Raw genomic sequence first — 21120 nt, forward strand, 5'->3', positions numbered from 1 at the left:
CTTGGCCCTGTATCAGCAGATGTTTTAAAAATCCCCTTAAAATATTAAGTTTTATTTAAATGAAAGCAAATTATTTCTGAGAAAAGTCTGACTTCTAAAAAGTCCATTTTGAAAATAGTCTGAGCGTCTCTAAATTTCTGTAAAATAAAAAGTTGCCCAGAAATTGATACTAAAAAAATAACAGCAACAGAAAAGTTACTTGTTTATTCTTAAAATCCTGGTTAATTCATTGGGGATTCCTTTATGTTAAAGTTTGACTTATAAATATTAAAGTATAATAATATTCGGTTAAATAATCTGTTTATTAGAACCTGAACTATGCAGAAATCCAAACTTCTGGTTTAAAGTTTTGTTCTTTCAAGCTGCAGCTCCCCCTCTTTTTTTTTTTTAAAACAACAAGCAGGAAATCTACATTACATGAACAATTAATTTTGGAACAACTTTTCATGGTAATTATATGAATGATTCATTTTAGCTTTGGGTATTATGCACATTAAAAAGTCATTTAAAGTACAAATGTAATTTCATATTGTGTTATAATATTTCCAATTTCCCTTGTTACACTCCTAAATCTTCCACAGCTGCAAACTGCTATCAAGGAAATAATTTCAAAATGGTTTGCAGAATACCATCCTGCCTTAACTCATTTATTAATCTAATCACACCTCAAGCACTACTTCACCAGTAAAACAATTCTCCTCCAACCTTTACAATTCTTCCAGTTCAGTAATAATGATCTTCCCATACACCTGAGCATCTTCTCAACTGACAAAAATAATTCCGCAGCAGCAGATGACCAGCTCTTAAGGAAACTCAGATTCTTCATGTCTGTGAAAATGCTGCCTCGTTTGTACGATCTGTGCCCACACAATCAAGAATATTTTATATTTAATCACACTAAAACGTCTAATCAACAGAGAACAAACCTGCTTTTAGTACCTAGGACAGCACAGACCCTGGGGGCTAGATTTTGATCTTAGTTGCATAATGCGTATCAAAGTGAATAAGCTGCTGTGGCATTGGTCATTTGCATGTTAACTAGTTTGGTTGTAAATGTCCTTCATGAACCAAAATGATCATGGTTACACAACATGAAACTGTACTGTACAGCACAGTAAGAAAAAATGAAAAATATTCATTTGAAAACAAAATATAGAAGAGCAAAGAAAGCACATTCATTAATGAAAATGACCTTGCTGTGTTTCTTTGCTTTTCTACATTCTAAGTCCATTAAAAAAATTCCATACACTATATTACAGTTTGCCTCGTTCCAACTGTGAAGGGATCGTGGGAGTCCAAGAACACAAATGCAGAGACAACAAGATCAGGGAATAACAGTGATTGGTTTAAAAATAAGATAAAATTTAAAAAAGCAGCCCACAACAGTTCCAGAGAGGCATTAAAAGTGAACGGGATAGTTAGCCCAAAGAAGACTCTTTATATCCACGGGCATCTGCATCTGTAGACGTGGATGCAGATAACCAGGGATTATTTTTGCATCTGCAGATACCAACTTTGTATCCACACAGGGCTCTATAGATGGAGTACGTCAGTCAAGCATCAAAAGAGGAAAGGAAAAATACACCAGATGAACACGGGAATCATAACAATAAAAGTCATGGGAAAAGTCAGATTGGTCTCAGGAGGCCTAGGGATCAGGAACCAGCTGCCAGGGCACTACACTCCTAGCCCTTTCTACTCCTAGCAGGACTTTCTAAGCATCCTGGGTGAAATTCTGGCTCCCCTGACATGAATGGTAAAACTCTTATTGTCTTGAATGTGGCCATGATTTCACCCCCCTGCCTACAACACTATGTACAGAGGCAGCTATCAGGCTGCAATCTATGGTAAGAACTAGGGACTTATATCAGTACAACGAAGTCGCTCAGGAGTGTAGAACAGTGGTCCCCAACCTTTTGGGGCTGCCAGACGCCTGGAGGCAGAAGCCGTGCATGCGCTGGGCGCCCGTGGCCAGGGGCACAAGAATGGCTTGGGCCGGCCCCGGTCACTAGGTGGGTGCACATAAATACCCCAGCGGGCGCCATGGCGCCTGCGGACTCCACAGTGCCTGCAGGCATCGTGTTGGGGACCACTGGTGTAGAAAATCCAGTCCCCTGAGCACCATAGGTCTACCAACCCAATGCCTGGTGCACACAGTGCTATGCTGACGAATGGGCTTCTCTAGTCAGCATGGGCAGCATCTGCACCAAGTGCTCCTGCGATACAGTTACCTGATGCAGCACTCCATGCGTACACAAGCCCTTACAGCTAGAGAATTCCAGCCTGGAGCTGAAAATCACACTTAGCCATCCAGGGACCCAAAGCAGCTTTGCTGACAATATTCTGACTATTTTGGTCTCTGAATTGCAGTGGAAGAAAGGAAGATACAGCAGAAACCCACCATTCCCACATTATGAATCTCTGACTGCTGGTATTTAATATACCCACGCACTGCTGTGCACATACTCCCACCGAGCGAATGGACATTTTAAAAAGCAGAGAAAAAGGACAAATATTTATGGAGGGGAAACAGTTTGGAAAGTCATACATCTAGATACAAAACCCACTTTGCAATGCAAACATATGCATTAGTTGCACAAGTTGCTTTCTGTAACTTTTCCAAAAGGCAGCACTTAAGTCAGGATTTGTTCTAAGAATGCACATAACGGGTTATCTGCTCTGTACTAAAAACGCTAAAAAGCATCTTGCCTCTGACTACTTCTAGAATGCAGACATACTATAGAGCAATTAAGATTTTAATTTTAAGGCCTGTCTTCACAGCAACAGTTAGCTCAAGTTGGTATACTCTAGATCAGGGTTAGTCAGCAGGTAGACTGTGGGCCAATTCCAGAATACAAGACACTTGAGTAGACTAGGAAAGATCATCATTGCTGTTATTGCACTGTGAAAAATGTGTTTCTGGAGTCTGGATCTTGACAATAAACATGTTTATTGGTGAAAGAAGCACCTTACCAGGCATTTTTAGACTTCTAATATTAGTATACATGCACTTACTAAATATTGACACATTTTATAAGTGCTTGTATACAAATGCTAGAAGTCTAAATACTAAGCTGAGTGCATTTGAGTGCCTCATTTTTGAGTGCCTAGGCAGAAAGCCAAAGCCCAAGTCCTACCACCAGAGGCCAAAGCCAAATCCCAAGAAACTTGGTTTCACTTGAGCCAAGGGAGGAAATTGCTCTGCTTGCTATTCTAAAATGGTGGCTCTAGCTTTTAATCTACTGTATATGCAGAAGAATAGTTGTTGTGGAAGAGGTGGAACTTTGTAGTATGCTGCCCTTATTTTTAATAATACATCACTTTAACACTTCGAATCTAGGAATGCAATCATAAGGACTATGATCCATGTCCACGGGTTGGAAATTACTACCATTTGCTTTCCATTCTAACTTACATCCTAATATATTCTTGAGAGCAAATTAACTTAACATTTAAGAAATTTATTTCACTATGGAATGTGGTGTTCTGCAGAACCTGGGCATTAATTAATTTTTATAGTCAGTGGCAGTTTAATAATCCCCTTTGCTGCTCTAATTATTTTCTACACAATTTAAATACAGAAAAGCATTCTTAAAGTCTGTCCTTGCAAGAAAAAACACTGCATGAAGCAGGTTTAAGCAGCATGATCTGCATTCATAAGATTTATTTTTCGAAGAACTATCAAGTTAAAATTGGTGAGGTGTAATTCAAGGGTACCGAATGGAAAGCTCCAGTCTGAAACAACTCCGATGTTTGAGAAGTTAATGTACGGAAATCACAGATGTACTGATCAAATTCCAAGATAGCTACATAGAAAATATGAAATCTTACTTAACTTCTGTTGGTCAATAAACTCATTTACCTTGTGTTTTCCATTCCATACTTCATTTGCATAGAAACCAATATGTGACCTGTTTCTTACCTCATGTCACACTCCAGAAAGTCACAAGTGCTCAGTGTGAAACTCTGAAGCCTACTGGTACACTCTTTTTATTGAAAACATGAACTTTTATGATGAAACTTGGGCTAAGCAATTTGCCTTCTTAGGAAATGTAAGTTCAAAACAGAGGCATGTGACAGGGTAAACTACCTGTGTGGGCCCAGAGGGAGACAAGAGGATGATCAGGTCAGAAAACCCTGGCACTCCATGATGAGGCAAGTGTTGAACAGAAGATATAGGGCACAGTTACAGTCTTTCAGCCTTCCTAGACTACCCCTAGGAAAGTTCTGTCCCTGTGATCAGAAACACAACTGGCCTGATTGTTTCCAGCTTTGCTATAAGATGGGCATTATTGATTTTACATTGTTCTGAGGAACAAAGAGCAGAAATTCACTAACAGCCTTCATTCTGCTGGAAGCCTACAGAGGACTGCCAAATGAAGACCTGCTGAACTGAACTCAGAGGGTGACCTCATCAGTGCCTGTACTTCTGCTCCTCATGAGAAGTAAGCAAGGCTTTGGAGCAGAGCCTGGAGCTAGAGCATGGAGCACTGCAGGTTTTTGCCCGGAGCTGGAGCGAAGCTGGAGCACAGAAAATCTTGACTGCTCCACTGCTCCAGGTTTTTTTTCCCCGTTTTCAATCCAAAATGAATGATATTTTGTCAAGAAATTCCTAAAGGTGCCAAAAAGTTTCATATTGTATAACAACTGATATTAACATACCACTTTACGTAATATGTCATAGTTATTCTCACTTCGGCCAAAATCAAGATTTAATGTACAGATACAAAATTACAAAGTTTTTTGGAGATATGTTTTATTAAAGAATCAGATAATCATCAGACATCCGGCAGCACTGCAGACTGCTTTCACCCAAGGTTAGGTGAGTACGTACTCGCGCAGATTAGTTAGATAGTTAGATTAATGTGTGTTTATTTTCAGCCTTGAAATGTGTAGCCTTGTTACTTCCCAACAATTAATGCTGTAGAACAGCGATAGCATGTACTAACGCTACAGCACATACCAAATTTCATTGATATATCTATATTAAAGCGTTTTTGAGATATTAATTAAAAAACTTGGAAAATATTTTGAATATTTTTACCACAAAATTTCATAAGAAAAACTTGCAATTTATAAATAAAAATGTATTTTAATTATGTATATTAAAAGTACTTCTTACTTCATTAAAACTGCAAAAACGTGTTAAAATATTAATATACACTTTAATAATAATTGTGTAAAAAGAAAATGGAATCATATTTGTCCAGAAAATCCAAAATAAATCTGAAGTACCTTAAGTGGTTAGGATATCACAAGCAAGTACACTATAAAAAATGTAATGCTTTTGTTCATTGCTTTTCGAAGATCGTAACAAGAAACATTTGGATGTGGTAGCAGCACAAGAAGATCTGGCCATAGCCTCAACAAAAAAAAAAAAATCCAATCTGCACCCCCATAATTGATAGCCAATTTACGGAAAAGGATTTCAACGATGTCTTTACTTTTGAATTTGAAAAGCCCAAATTTGGGCTTTTGGGAAAAGCAAAGAAGAAAGCGGCAACGTGCCAGGTGGAAAAGGAAGTGAATGGCAAGCTCAAACCATGTAGCTTCAAGGCAAGTGAATCAAGTGCCGTGAAAAGCTTCAACCTTTGGCGGCATGTAAAACGTAACCATCCTGAAAACTATGCGGCTGGGGTTACAAAAAAGGACCAGGAAGATGAGGCAAAACAGAAAGCTGAAACGGCTAACCGACATTCATCTGGCTCTTAGAGAACTCCTGGAGAAAAGATTTTTTGCAGAGCTTCATCTGAAAAGAATGCCAAAATTCAGCAAACAAAACTTGACTCATATTTGAAGTCCTCAAAGGTTACAGTCACCATGGATGCCAATACTTTCCGTGAAGGGCTGATAGAAATGATTTGCTTCAGTTCAACACTGCTCATTACCTTCAGGCTAAAGAACAAGGGATTGCAAAAAATTGCAGGTGAAATGGGTTGGCAGCTTGGCATTTTGATGGGGCACAATGCGGTTCGTCATTTAGTTGTCAGCACAGCTGAGTCTGGTCGCGAAGAGCTCAAGAAAGCTTTGGAGCAAAAATTGTACTACCTGAAAATGGGTGCGGCAACATGTGGAAACAGAAATTTCCTTGCAATCAATGCTCAGTACTACGAAGAAGGAAAAGATAAAGCTGTGGTAAAAACCTTGGACATAATCGACACTGAAGGGCATCACAATTCTTCCTACATGAAAAGTCAAGTAAAAGCTATCTTAGAAACATTTGGGATCAGTGAAATGCAAGTGCTGAACACCTGCATTGACAATGCAGCAAACGTGATGTGTGCCATCAAAAATTTCAGCAAAGACGATGAAGCCATTTCTACCTCTGAGAACAGGGATGTGGACAGAACTGAAGCTATTTTGCCGGATGAAGGAACTAAAGGAATGGATGAAATTGAACTCAACATGGATGCTGCTGCACAATGGGTTAATGACCTTAGCCTCATACTTCCAACATGGCTTCATGAGTACGACACAAAAGTCCAACTGATGAGGTGTGGTATTCACACTCTTCAGTTGGCAATCTGGGATGGACTGAACAAAGAACATGCGAAGAAAATTCTGGCAAAAATTTGACAAGTAGTCAAACTACAAACCCCAAGTATTCGAAGTGTTCTGCTTGATCTACATGGGGTAACTCAATCATTGGACACTGACTCGCTGGGGTTCAACATTTGCGATGATTGATCGGTTTCTCGTTTTTCAATCTTACTGTGAACAAGTGGTTGCCGCCGGAATAAGAGACCTCAAGTTAACAAAAGCTGAATGAGACCAAGTGAAGAACTTGCGAGACCTCTTGGCAAAGCCAAACCAAACAACAGTGAATCTTCAAGCTGTCAATGTAACCCCAGGAGTTTTAATGAAGGAATGGTGAAAACTATCAAAATTCTTGCAAGAAAATGGTGGACAAATTGCAGAAGGAGTTCTATCCTCCATGCAGAAATGCGAAGAGAAGCTTTTTGACAATATTCATTTCCTTGATGGAGTTTACGCTGACTCACGGCATCGGATTCTTCTTACCTCAAGGGAAATACCAAAGGCAAAGGAAGGGTTCCTTGATATTGCTCGACGACTCGAAAAACAAAATCTATTGCTACATTTGAACTCGGCGAAAGAGGTTGAAGAAAACAAAACACAACAAAAGGAGTCATCAACAATCGAATTTACGGTTTCGGAAAGTTCACATCCTTCAGAAATAGCAGGTTGTTCTCAAATTTCTGTCTCCACTCTGAACTTGTTCGAGCGTCCATCCCTGAGACGTCTTCAACCATTACAGGGAAATGGAGATAATTCAAGCACCAATTCTTCAGAAGATGACGACTTCGAAAAGGAACTGGATAAACAAGAAAGACGCCGGCGAGTTTCTGCGATTCATAATTGTAATGAAGCATTATTCGAGAGAAACTTTTGGTAAGATTGTGAGGTGATGGAGTCTATTGGTAAGCTAAAAGTAAGTCTGTTTTTGAGGCCATTCACAGCTACCTACACTGCATTCAGGCTGCCTGTAGAATTGCTTCGAGCATGCCAACAACTCAAGCTTGTGTAGAGCAACTGTTTTCAGCTTTAAAGTTAATTTTAAATGATCTGCGGCACGCTATGAAAGATGACTTGATTGCTGCAATAATTTTTTACAGATTGAATTATGAATGATTCTAGTTTGTATCATTGTTGATGACATTTAAATTGTTTTAAAACTCTGAATAAAAATGTTTTTTCAAAATTACAGGATACACTTTTTTATTTAGTTAAAAATTAATTTGAGTCGGAGCAGAGCTGCAGCAGTCACTATTGGTGCCGGAGCGGAGCTGGAGTGGAGGGATTCAAAAATTTGATTGCTCCAAATCCCTGGGAATAAGGGAAGGTGACGGGAACATTAGCCTTATTGCAAGTCTTCCTGCTGTGTGGATGGCATGGAAACTCAATTTAAGATACGTAGCTGGAGATGCATATCTTAATTCGACCTTCTGCTGTAGCGTAGACCAGGCCTAAGTGTACGTGTGGAATGTTTGTGATGAGATTTAATTGTAACATTTTTAAATGAGAAATTTAGTATTGTATTGATTTGAAAAATTAAAAATATCCAATTTAAATAAAAAAAATCTCAACCTGGAAACTCATGGTTGAGAAACCTAGAAATGTTTAAAATACACAGCATAAATCATGTAACTTTGGTACTTCCTGAGACTAAGATAAAAACAGGGAAGCCTTATGTGGAAGAGAATGCATGAGAGTAGAAAATGATAAAGGTTGGGGACTCTTCCCTCTAAGATAGGGGTGGGAAATCTAAGCCTGAGGGCCAGATATGATCCCCGGCTTGCCCGGACCTGGACCCCAAGGCACAGGGCTCCCCCATAGCATCAGGGACATCATGCTGCTGCAGAGCACACAAAATTAACGAGCCACCATTTTTGCAGAAGAGGCTCTTGCACCAGAAGGAGCTGTCTACACTTCCCCTTCTTGCGCAAGAATAGTGACATTGCACAAGAGGGCTTTTCTTGCGCAAGAAGGGGAAGTGTAGACAGCTCCTTCTGGTGCAAGAGCCTCTTCTGCAAAAATGGTGGCTCATTAGGTATGCAAATGAGGCGTGGCGATATTCCACCCTTAGCCTCATTTGCATATTTCTCACACAAGAAGCTGTGAGTGTAGACATAGCCCTAGAGTCCCCAGCTAAACCTCTCCAACGCATCATCAGTGATCTACTACCCATCCTGGACAATGATCCCTCAACTCTCACAGACCTTGGGAGGCAGGCCAGTCCTCACCTACAGACAGCCCACCAACCTGAAGCAAATTCTCACCAGCAATTATACACCGCACCACAGTAACCAACTCAGGAACCAATCCCTGCAACAAACCTCAGTGCCCACTCTGCCCACATATCTACAGCAACGACACCATCATAGGACCTAACCACATCAGCTACACCATCACGGGCTCATTCACCTGCACATCTATTAACGTAATATATGCCATCATGTGCCAGCAATGCTCCTCTGCCATATGCATTGGCCAAACTGGACAGTCCCTACGTAAAAGAATAAACGGACACAAATGAGATATTAGGAATGGTAACATATAAAAACCTGAAGAACACTTCAATCTCCCTGGACACTGTGACATAGTGTGGGTACCTTGTGGTTGCTAGGCTTGGGCTGTGGGTGATCCCCACTGGCTGCTGTCTGTACCACGGCCCAGCCGAGTAGCTGATGGGACAGGGAAGTAACCTGTTCTACCAGTTACCCCCAGGAACAAAGGAAGGTGGAATGCCGCCCCTGGCTGGGGGGTAGGGCTGGAAGGGACGGTCTTTAGTTTCAGTCTGGGAAGCAGGAGAGAAGGAGCTAGCGAGGGAGCTGGGATTGTAGGGCCCAGCCACCCCCCCCCATCTCAAGGGGGGGCACTGAGGCCTCCTAGACCCAGTTCCTGTAACCAGATTACATCTGTGCTGTATCCTGGAGAAGCAATAAACTCCCTCTATTCTACTGGCTGGTGGAGTCTATTCGAGCCCCTACGAGGGTGCAGGAGGCGGGGGACCACGACGCGCCGCCACAGACACATAGTAGCAGATTTAAAAGTATCCACCCTGCAACAAAAAACTTCAAAAACAGACTTCAAAGAGAAACTGCAGAGCTACAATTCATTTGCAAATTTGACACTATCAATTTAGGATTAAACAAAGACTGTGAATGGCTGGCCAACTACAAAAGCAGTTTCTCCTCTCTTGGTGTTCACACCTCCGCATCAGCTACTAGAAGTGGGTCACATCCCCCCTGACTGAATTGACCTCATTATCTCTGGCCTTCCTCTTGATTGGTACTCCTTTCTCTTCATGTGCCTGTATATTTATATTTACAGAGTGGTGCAGCATCTGGGACTGGGCGTGAGCCGGGAATCAGCCAACCACTGCTGTTCCTTTGCCTCTTTTGCCCCCTCCCCCAGATGCTCGAATTAATTTTGCAGTGTAGACATACCCTGAGCTCCTTCCCACCCAGCACCAAGGGCCCAGGTGCAGTAAGCCGGGAAACAAGCGTGCACGTGTCGTTGCGCTGCCCCCAAGCACGTGCCCGGCTCCTTCCTCCTCTGGCGCGGAAGGCACCGTCCTCCTGCCCCGGCCGTCTCGACCGAGCGTGGGGCGCCCGGGGAGCCGCTCGGGGGCGCCCCCCCCCACTGCAGCAGGGCAGGGCCCGGCCGCTCGGGGGCGCTCGCCCCCCCCCCCACTGCAGCAGGGCAGGGCATGGCTGCGCCGCTCGGGGGCGCTCGCCCCCCCCCCACTGCAGCAGGGCAGGGCCCGGCCGCGCCGCTCGGGGGCGCTCGCCCCCCCCCCCCACTGCAGCAGGGCAGGGCCCGGCCGCGCCGCTCGGGGGCGCTCGCCCCCCCCCACTGCAGCAGGGCAGGGCCCGGCCGCGCCGCTCGGGGGCGCTCGCCCCCCCCCCACTGCAGCAGGGCAGGGCCCGGCCGCGCCGCTCGGGGGCGCTCGCCCCCCCCCCCCCACTGCAGCGGGGCAGGGCCCGGCCGCGCCGCTCGGGGGCGCTCGCCCCCCCCCCCCACTGCAGCAGGGCAGGGCCCGGCCGCGCCGCTCGGGGGCGCTCGCCCCCCCCCCCCCCACTGCAGCAGGGCAGGGCCCGGCCGCGCCGCTCGGGGGCGCTCGCCCCCCCCCACTGCAGCAGGGCAGGGCCCGGCCGCGCCGCTCGGGGGCGCTCGCGCCCAATCGGGACGCTGCCGCGGAAGGCGGCAGAGGCGGGGCACGTGACGGGGGGGGCTGACAGAGGCTGCTCCGGGCCCCGCGTTCCTACCCGACGGCGGCGCGAGGAGCCGAGGGACCCGCCCGGCCACGCGCCGACACCTCCCGCGGGGGGAGGGGGGCTGCCGTCCCGCCAGGACGCGGCGCGAGCGGCCTCACCTCTCCAGGCAGCGCTCAGGACCCCAGCGCCGCACAAGCGCCTGGCCGCGGCCGCCGCCATCTCCCCTCGGCCGCCGTAGGGAGCGGCCGCCCCACTGCCTGACAGGAAAGAGGGTTTGGCGGGGAAGGGCGAGCTGATGTGTGCGGCAGAAACTGCCACCGACCGGGGAAGCACAACGCGTCACACGGCGGCCCGCGTTCTCCGGGGAGGGGCCCGCTCGGCGCTACAGGCAGCGCGGTGGGCAGCCCCGCGGGGGCCTTACATCAGGACCCCACTAACCCTCGGCTGAGGCGCGCTAAAGCTGCCGCGAGCCCCCTGCTCAGCCCGCCCTCATTGGGCGAGGGGGCGGGGCCGTTAACCCCCCCAGCCTCGCTCTCATTGGGGTAGGAGGAGGGGGCGGGGCCTGGGGGTCCTGCCTGCTGCTTCCCCTGCAGGGGGCCCAGTGCAGGGCGCAGCTCCAGCAGCCCCGCCCTCCCCAGTGCCTTGAGCCCAGCCCCCCAGGAGTAACCAGTGACCCAGCCCCTTGCTCACACAGGCGGCTACCCCCCGCCCATCCCCCTCCGAGCCCCTGGGGCCTAGCCTACAGCAATGTAAACGTGCTACTTGTTCAACCCCGATAGTCTTGGGCTTCACAATCCTCTGGCAAGGAGTTCCACAGGTTGGCTGTGTGTTGCGTGAGGAAACCTTCCTTGGGTTTATTTTAAAGCTGCTACCTATTAAACTCTTAGGCCAGGTCTATACTAAGCCCAGCAACTTGACATAAGATATACAACTGACATAGAGCTGAAGTGATCTTCCTTTTAGTGCAGACAAGGCCTTAGCAAGGAAAGCAGGAGAAACAACTCCAACATCATTATCATAAAAATACAGATTCTTCTAACAGAGTATGCATGTAGAGAATGGGAAGAGAGAACAGGTCAAATCATAGAATACTAGGACTGGAAGGGACCTCGAGGTCATCGAGTCCAGTCCCCTGCCCTCATGGCAGGAAAGGGGGTATAGTCTCCCAATTCAATTAGATCTAAACTAAGCTAATCTTCCCTATCTCCTATAGAGGGGGGTGAAAATTGAGCCCCTGCTTAGCAAGGTTCTTTTTGCTAATGGTGAGCCTTTGCATTTGGAATAATTTAGAAACGTGCTGCTTTTCTGTATTTCCACAAAATTATAAACATATTTTACCTATCCCCTGACCTCTCGAGGTCCCTTACAGTCCTAGTATTCTATGATCCCTGCATTTAATACAAACATAGTTGGTGTTCGGACACAAATTAAGTTGATTACAATGATCAAAATATCACTCCATCTGTAGAATATCTAACAAACCTAAGCAAAGCAGGAGCAAACTGTATTTACATAGACACACCCAGAGTTTCTCTCCCATTCCAGCTAGCTGTCAGGGAAGTATTCCTTCAGATCCTACTTATACCCAGTAGTGAAAGTAAGTTAACATTTCTTACAGGCACTGTCCGACTGCGATCAAGTCCCTGCCAGCTCTTTAAATAGCTACCTGCTGGCTCCTGCAGCAGCTCAGACAGCTCTTGCCGGAGCTGAGCACCTGGGTGCACCCATTTACATTCACTTCTGCTTACACCTATAATATCTGGATACCATTATTTGAGTCCTTTAAATACTTATGTAGGCGAATGTAAAATAAATGTGCTCATCAGAAATTATAGCAGCTGTTTTCACCTCCATACTTAATTTCAGTTATTAATTTTGATATATAAATTCATTTTCCTCTCTGATTAATAGTGCACAGGCTATCCTACTGGGAAATCCATGTGCTATATATAATTTAGTTATAGGAGAAAATAGATTGTCTTTTCCAAAGTAAGTAAATAACAAAATGTAGCAGCCTGCAAAATGATGGTTAAATACTCTGCACCTTGTTATACTGATACAGCCGTGATGCCAGGAATAGAGAGGTGTCCGTATTTTCTCTTGTGTTAAGGAGAATTACTGCATATTGTTTTCTTAGCTGGTCTCTTGTCACACTATAGATTGTATGTGAAAAATGGAGGAAGGGCTTTGTTCAGCCCGGAGATCCAATCCCTTGAACAATGATCTGTGTATTCAGCTCCAAGAGCAGGGGTGGGCAATAACTTTTTTGCCTGGGGCCACTTCAGAAGTTTTTGAAGTGGCCACAGGCTGCACAGGAAGGGGGAGGGCATTGAGCGGAAGGGGTGGAGTATCGAGCAGAAGGGGCATGGCCAAGATATTTCCGGGTTCCTTACTCCCAGACAATGTTTGGTCTGGGGGTGAGGGAGTGCCTTTGCCCCCACCCCACATTCCCCCAAGGTGCCCATGCCCCTGGAATGGGAGGCGACTTCTCTGGCTCCCCTGCCCCTAGGCCAATTAGGGCTGGGCAGGGAAACATGCAAATCTCCTCTGCTCTCCCAGCTCCTGTGAGCAGCGCGTGGCGCTTCAAAGCACCATGTGCTCCTGGCAGAGCGGAGGCGGCTTCGCACACTCCTCCGCCCCCAGATCCTAATTGGCCGGGGAAGCAGCAGGGCCTCCATGGGCTGGATCTACCGGCTTGGAGGGCTGGCTGGCTCCGGCCCGCAAAGGCCCTTTTGCCCACCCTTGTCCAAGATGCAGCTTTAGAAATTATTCTTCAGCTGAAGATTTCTGCTTCTGTCATGCAACAGCATGACCCGAGCAGCAGCAGCACAGGCAACCACCTGGTAAACCCAGCACACCTGGTCCCAGCTTAGGCGTGGGGGGAGAACAGCTACGCAGTGAAAGGCCAGGCCTTTCTCCATGCCTGTGAGGATGAAATACTCGTAGGACAAAGAGAATCTCTATGCAGCCACTGCCACACGGCACAGCCTGAGACAAGGCAGAGTTTAGCAGCACGTGGGTGAGAGCTGAAGAGTCGCCTAGTCTCACGTGCTAGACTGGTTTAGCATGACTCAGGGTCCTGCATGCACTTCAGCGGAGTTAGCGTCACAGGCTTGCAAAGCCCAGGCTCCCCTGTAAGAAGCCAGCTGGCGCCTGGGGGGAGTTAGGTTCATCCGACTCACCTTGCAGAGCAGCTCTGGGGATGGGGAGCAGCGTGGTGCCTGTCCTGTCTCGGCTGGGTAGATGACAAGGGGGCGGAGCATTGCGTCTGGCCCTTGGGAGGCCTGCTGAGCATTCTGATGCTGTCAGGACGGGAGGGGGAGGGGGTACGTACACACCCAGAAAAGCATTCGATCCCTATCAGAAGAACTAACACAGACCAGACTCTCCAATGTGGGGAGTGCAGGGAACTCATGGTTATTAGGGGGAAGTCAGAGCGGCTCAGTATGCCCCCCCTCTCCTCCACGACTGCCCCATTATTCCCCCTCCCCATAAATACCTGTCCACCTCCATTCATGCCGCTTGGCTTTAGAGACATCAGCCTCCCGCAGGTTTAACCGGGCTGAGGCCCTTTCTGTTGTGTAGGGCATTGGGAGGAGGCTCTCATATCCAGCCCAAGAGAGGGCAGGCTGACTGTCGGACATGCAGGGACACCTGTAAGGCACAAGGAGAGACGCTGCAGGTATGTGGCACCAGCCCTGTCTTCAGCCGTTTGTTAGTGAATACCGAAATAGTGTGAGCACAATTATGTTATCATGTTATTTATTTTCAGTAGACTGATAGATGGAAATTCAATTACCGTTGATGGCCTGACAATATGAAAAACGAAATCAGTTACAGGAGGGTTATTGTCTGGGCATATAACTTGCAGTTGAGTTTGATCTAATATTTTAGTGAAAATTGAATTGCTCTATAAATTTAAAACAGTATTAATGATTGATGTGTGAACTGTACTTCCCAAGAGAGCAAGACAACAGAGTGATAATGGAGCCTAGACAAATGTTCGAAGACAGCCTGTCTTTCCATTAAAGAACGAAGAGTGGATGTGAAATGCCACCACACAACAGTCAGTGAGCGTTGGATTAGGTTTTCAAATGTCTTAGTAACTCAGTTGTCTCTCTCTCCTCTTTGTTCTGGCAATTTGGTACATTTTTGACAGCTGCTAACATTAACGCTCATTTGTATTGCATATTGTCTGTAAATCTGGATGTTGTTTTAAAGCTATTTCCTGCCGAATACGTTTCTGTTATCATTTTGCAAACGAAATGTATTATGCTGCCTTTGTTTTCCTCAATAGCAATTTGAGGCGTGTAAGACGAATGTGATAGCTCCAGCCTGGGCTTGGGCTAAGATCCACGCCCCTTGACTCCAGGCCCTTGGAACGGAGCTGGAGATGAGGGAGGGTTCAGTTCTTATGAGGCCACGTGTACACCCCGAGATTAGGGCGAATTCATTGGGTCGATTTCTAACCCCCGTTTGTACAGTTGAAGCGCCATGTCCCGTAGTTCGAGATAGCGCACCCTGTGGGCAGCCTGCCCTTGCCTGTGAGAGCAGTGTGTGACGGACCGGGCCGTGTCTGGGCACAGCTGAGGGCATCCGCTCAGGGCGAATTGCTCAAATCCGGGGCTCCTTACAGTCCCCCTGACTGGCGACCTCTCCAAACAGGCCACAAACCAGTCTCACAGAGCGCTTCAGCAGCCTGCCTGAAGCCTCCCGAGCAAAACCCCTCCGACACCCCAGCAATATCCGTGCCCCAGATGGCCCCGGGCCTATACACAGGTGGGGGGTCCTAGCACCCAATCCCACCTACCCCAAACAAGTTCTGTCCGGTTCCAAGAAACCAGCCACAGATCCCTGGTCAATTTACCCTCTGGACCTTACCCACAAATCACGCTGGGCCAATCCTTTAGAATCTATATCTAAAGGTTTATTATTACAAGAAAGAAAAGCCTGAGAGTAAGGTTATTAAAGTACAGTACGTTACATGCACCGAATCTCCCAGTTCTCGATGCAGGCTCTAGCAGAGATGTTGCAGCTGCTGGTTAAAAGTCCTTATTGCACTTCCTAGGTCAGGATGGGTTCACAGGTCTTCTGGGCTCTTCAATCCCTGCAGTGCTGCCTCTGGGATGAAGTGCTGAGCTGAGAACAAAATGGCATCGACCACATGGCCTCTTTATACTCCTTCCTGGCCTCTTCTAGTATGTAGCAGGTCACCTGGTCCTCAGCCTCTCTGCTGGCAGCTCTTGGGTCTCCGCCCTCCTGCTTTAGGTGTGTCTTTGGGCCATCAAGGGCCATTGTTCCACAGGGCTTCACTACTCAGCCTGTCCATAGCAATGCTCAACCACATTCACAGAAATATTCAGCTTCCACACAGATTACAGATTCCTACCTACACACACAGACATTATACACTCACATAAATAGCGTACATAAGATCAACAAACAATAATCTCCCATTCAATACCCCACATGGCTCCCCCCACACCAATTTCTGGGGCCAACACCCCCACCTAGGGGTGCAGCAGTGATCTGGCTGCTTCCCTCTGTGACGGCGTGTTGGGGTTCCCCCATCTCCTGTACCCCGAAATGGCACAAACAGACTGCACCAGCCAGTGGAGTAGAGGAAGTTTATTGCCTCTCCAGGATCCAGCACAGCACAGATGTAGTCTGGTCACAGAGCTGGGCTAGGATGCCTCAGGCCCCCTTGAGTTGGGGGGAGACTGGGCCCCTAAACTCCAGCTCCTCTCCCTAGGCTGTCTCCTCCATGCTCCCAGACAGCCACCAACTAAACTAACTTCCAGCCCTGCCCCCCAGCCAGGGCAGCATCCACCTTCCTTTGTTCCTCTCCATGGGGGGTGTCTGGCCACTGGTTCAACAAGTTTGGCATTACCCCTGCCTACTGAGGTTTTCCCTGCTGGGTCTTGCTCCAGACAGCAGGGGTCACCAAAGCCCAGCAAGTACCCCCATTACGTCACACCCTCCAACTCAGTAATGTGACACAGTGCACTGTGGGTGTCCGTCTCCCAGTGCCTGTGCTGCTCTGCACCTCTCCTGGCCCCAGGCACCGGACCAGCTGCCCTTAAAGGGCCTGCCCCCCTGGGATAATGCGTCTGCTCCCTCCTACCGTGTTCCGGTGTAGGGCCTGGCTAAGCACCTCACCCCAGAATTCGGTCCCATTTGTCGGCATCACTGCCACCCACAAGTACCAGGCTCGCAGGGTGAATCTGCATCTGCAGCGGAGAAAGCCCAGCAAAGCTGATGCCCAAATAAACCAGGACTCATTTCACAATGCACAAACCTCCTGTCCAGCTGCCTCCTTGCTCAGTGGGCTCCTGTCCTCCCTCAGCGGCTAGGGGGTTGCAGGAGAAGCACCCCACTGTCTGCGTGTCCCCCTCGGCACATGCCCACTGCTGCCTTATAGCCCAGGGTTACGGCATCACCCAGGCTGGGGGAGACCCATGTTCAGCAGGCCTGTAACGAGGGCTTTACCGCTTGTCAGGGCCCTGCCGCTCGGGCGACAGGTGCAGCTGGTGTGGGGCTGCCTCAGGCTCTCCCGCCACACTTGAATTGACTAATGGTTCACGCAACGGGCCATCAAGCAAGAGACCATGCTGCCCAGATGCTGCTATGCTCACCTCGGCAGCAGATCCCTGTTCAGATCCCTCCCCCTCAGCCATGCGGGGAGTGGAACGGGACATCGCCACGGTGACCGCCCGGAGGCCTTCCCTCCCTCCTCGCCTGCCAGTTGTGCCAATGGCGTCTGGTCCAGGGCCCTCCCCCTCAGCCATGTGGGGAGTGAAATGGGGCATCGCCCCGGTGACCTCCCGGAGGCCTTCCCTCCCTCCTTGACTGCCAGTTGTGCCAATGGCATCTGGTCCAGGGGAGTTGGGAACCCTACTCCTGGCTGTTTTATCTGGAGCCAGGCAGGCTCTGAGCCCTGGGAGGAGGAACATCCACCCTGCCCTGCTTCATGTATCCCTGGCAGAGCAGAGGTCAGCCCCTGAGACCAGGCTGCAGGGAAGCCCCTCTCTCCTCAGCAGCTCCCACGAGCTAGTTAGGTGGCTACCCGTTAGGTCTGGCTCCTCACCCATCGTACAGGGAGCCAGGTGCCCAGCACAGGCCTGTGGGTCCCAGTGTTTTTCCTGGAATTTCTAGATGCCTAAAAGTCCGGCAGTAGCATGCTCTGCATCACGAGTTCCTTTGGGGCTCTTGGCCAAAGCTCGTCTGTTGCTGCACATGTGGACAGCAGGGCCTTGTCGCAGCGAGGGCCTCTAGGCGTTACCAGGGTACAAATAATTCGTAAGAAGAGGATAGTGAATCCGGCCGTGCAGACGTTGCTGGGGAAGTGCACTGAGCAAAACAAAGTATCGCCACAGAAGACCGTGTGGCGAGCGACAATGGACGTTCTTAGGCAGGAGAGGAGGCAAGATTTGACCTGCCGTGAGCCATGTGTCACCCCCACCTCGGCTTAGAACGGACGCAGGGTTCAGGCCTTCACCCACGCTTTGTGTTAACTGAAACACAAACGAAAGCCGCCAGTCCAACAGTCTCCCTGGAAAGTCGCACAGCGTCTGTGAGCTGCGTGGGGTCTGCAGGCAGGTACGATTCCATCACTCTCTCCCAGGAGCGTGTGCGCCGTAATGGAAGGTTTCCATAGTTACATATTCCATTTCCTTCATTTAACAAGAGAGAAAAATCTAATCTTTGGGCTGAACTGGAATAAATGATGGTTATTAAGATTCATACAATACAGTTTGCCCACTTGCAATCAAACAGAGTGAAATTTAATCAGCTGTTTAGTAAATGAGGGCTGCTAATTGCAATTCTTAGAACGACAGTTCCTAGACTCTTCATGTCTGGAGGTTGGCTCTTGGTGCAGAGTGTTTAATAGATGGCTGTACAGCAGCTCACTGGTACCATGGGGCTGTCCATGCCTGGAAGGTACGAGGCACCATTTTCATAGCTTGCTACGTGTGACGGCGCGTTGGGGTTTCCCCGTCTCCTGCACCCCCGTAGTGGCACGAACAGACTCCACCAGCCAGTAGAATAGAGGGAGTTCATTGCTTCTCCAGGATACAGCACAGCACAGGACCATTGGGGCTGTGCCCAGCTCACTCGCCATAGCTCCAGAGGCAGGAAGGTCACACCTTAGGTCTGCCAGAGAAGCCCAGTTCCTGGCTTCTCCTCCCCGGGGCGCGCCCTGCTCCCTGGCCACTCGCAGGGGAGTTCCTGTGCTAATCTGCCTGCCAGATGTGGGGCTGGGGGCCAGAGCAGGCCCTGAGCGTGCAGGCCGAGGGAGTGAGCCAGGTGGCAGGGGACCAGTGTGCTGGAGGGATGGTACGAGAGAAGTGGAGGGAGGCAAGGACGGAACAGGAGGTGGAGGGAGGCAAAGATGGGGCTGGAGGTTGAGGGAGGCAGAGGGAGAAGAAGATGGGGTGGGAGGCAGAGGGAGGTGAGGACAGGGCTGGAGGTGGAGCGAAGTGAGGACGTGGCGGAAGGCGGAGGAAGGAGAGGATGGGGCAGGAGGCAGAGGGAGGCAAAGGAAGATGAGGACGGGTTGGGACGGGGAAGAAGGCAAGGACGGGACTGTAGGTGGAGGGAGGCAGGAGGACAGGGCAGGAGGCGGAGGGAGAAGAGGAGGGGGAGGAGGCAGAGGGAGGGGAGGACGAGGCGGGAGGCAGAAGGAGGCAAGGACGGGCCGGGAGGCGGAGGGAGGCAGAGGAGGGGGAGGAGGCAGAGGGAGAAGAGGACAGGGCGGGAGGCAGAGGGAGACGGAGGGAGGCAAGGACGGGGCGGGAGATGGAGGGAGAAGAGGGGGAGGAGGCAGAGGCGTATCACTGCATGCAGATGGCGCCTGCCTCTGATGCAGGCCGTGGCAGTGCAGGAGACCGATGAGTGTGCCAAGGGCTGACGGAAGCCTGGATCTGCGTGCGCTAGATCAACAGCCTGCTGCTGTCAGCAGTTTTCCTCCGGGAAGGTAATTACAAGCTGCCATCGCGCTGCCTCTGCCTTCACCAATCTGAACACACTGAGCTGCCGTGTTGGCTGTGCCTGCGAGCGCAGGGTGCTATTTCTGTCCTTGGGTTAGTCTCGAGGGTGCCACAGGGCCACTGCTCCTGGGTACGTTATTTTGTGAGCCTGTTTCCTGGCCTCGAGTGGTTCTTGCACGGACTCTCCTAGGGCTGCTCCCCCAGGCAGGCAGGCAGGCAGGCAGGCCCCTGACCGTCGGTCCAAGGATGGGGCCTCGTGAATCAGGTAAGAGCACCTGGCGCCGGGCCTGCCGGCGGTGTGCATGGAACGCACGGGCCGAGCGCGGCAGAGGCCACTAGCCAGTGATCTGTCGCTGCTCGTGCGACTGCTCCTGTCCTGCAAGGAAACCCGTCACCAGAGGATGGAGCCCTGCGCAGAGGAGAGTTGGCGGCTGCCTTTCCCAGAGGCTAGCCCCCCTTCTGAGAAGGGACGAATCTGAAAACTCCCAGTGGTGAACGAGGCTGGTTTTCTGCTGTGATGCAGGGAGGTTTTAGGGGGAAGCTCATTTAATCAGTGCACGTCGGTGACCCCGCCGCTGAGGCTGATAAACACTGCGGCCAAGCTACCCATCTCACTCCAGAGCACGTTGCTGTGGGGCGTGCCAGCCACTGCACCCTGGGGCGGGAGCAGACATTACAGCACATCGCTTCAACACTCACCTTCTAACCGACTGTGACGCAGTGGGGGTACCTTGCTGGTTGCTATGCTGGGCAGTGGGCTGTGAGTGACCTCCACTGGCTGCTGGCTGCAGCATGGCCCAGCAGGGCAGGGGATGAGTCATTATATGCAAGGGGGCTTCGAACCTGTCTGACCAGTGATCTCCCAGGGAGCGGAACAATGGAAAGAAGGGGAGTGGAGCCCTGGCTGGGGGCAGGGCTGGAAGTGAGGGAGTTAGGTTTCTGGCTGGTATCATGGAGGAAGCAGCCTAGGCAACGGGCTGCGATTTAGGGGCCCAGTCTCCCCCATCTCAAGGGGGAGCTGAGGCATCCTAGGCCTGCCCTGTAATCAGATTACATCTGTGCTGTGCTGTGTCCTGGAGAAGCAATAAACTCCCTCTGTTCTACTGGCTGGTGGAGTCTGTCCATGCCATTACGGGGGCCCAGGAGACGGGAAAACCCCAACGTGCCATCACATTGGTGTCAGAAGTGGGATGCACTGCACCCCGTGGATGGAGCTTCCAGCGGCAAGTGACAAGGCGCAGTAGAAGCAAGAGCCCTGGAGCCAGGTGTGCTGGAGACAGAGCGAAGCGGTTCCTGGGAATCGTGGGCGCTGCAGCACTAGACTGGTGAGTCTGCACCGACGGGACCAGCGGGCAGATGGCCTACGCCCGACTCCTGAAGGCAGAGCTGGT

The 21120-nt window shown here is 49.7% G+C and overlaps 1 protein-coding gene and 1 pseudogene across 3 annotated transcripts in view; one reads left to right on the plus strand and one right to left on the minus strand.

The window, feature by feature from the left end:
- The window catches only part of MRPS5 (mitochondrial ribosomal protein S5), an 88523-nt gene extending 77351 nt beyond the window's left edge, over nucleotides 1-11172 (minus strand). Inside the window, exon 1 of one of the 3 annotated variants that reach the window (XM_075925829.2) lies at nucleotides 10898-11172. In XM_075925829.2, the coding sequence (XP_075781944.1) occupies nucleotides 10898-10958 (61 nt within the window). In that variant the 5' untranslated portion in view covers nucleotides 10959-11172. Of the gene's footprint in view, nucleotides 1-9968; nucleotides 10249-10790 lie in introns of those variants that run through there. The other 2 variants (XM_075925830.2, XM_075925831.2) reach the window with 2 other exon arrangements.
- LOC149525209 (uncharacterized) lies at nucleotides 1814-7650 on the plus strand (annotated as a pseudogene).
- Nucleotides 11173-21120: the final 9948 nt, after the last annotated feature.

This window comes from Pelodiscus sinensis, chromosome 3 (genome assembly GCF_052426305.1).
Source record: "Pelodiscus sinensis isolate ZL-2025 chromosome 3, ASM5242630v1, whole genome shotgun sequence".
NCBI lineage: Eukaryota > Metazoa > Chordata > Testudines > Trionychidae > Pelodiscus > Pelodiscus sinensis.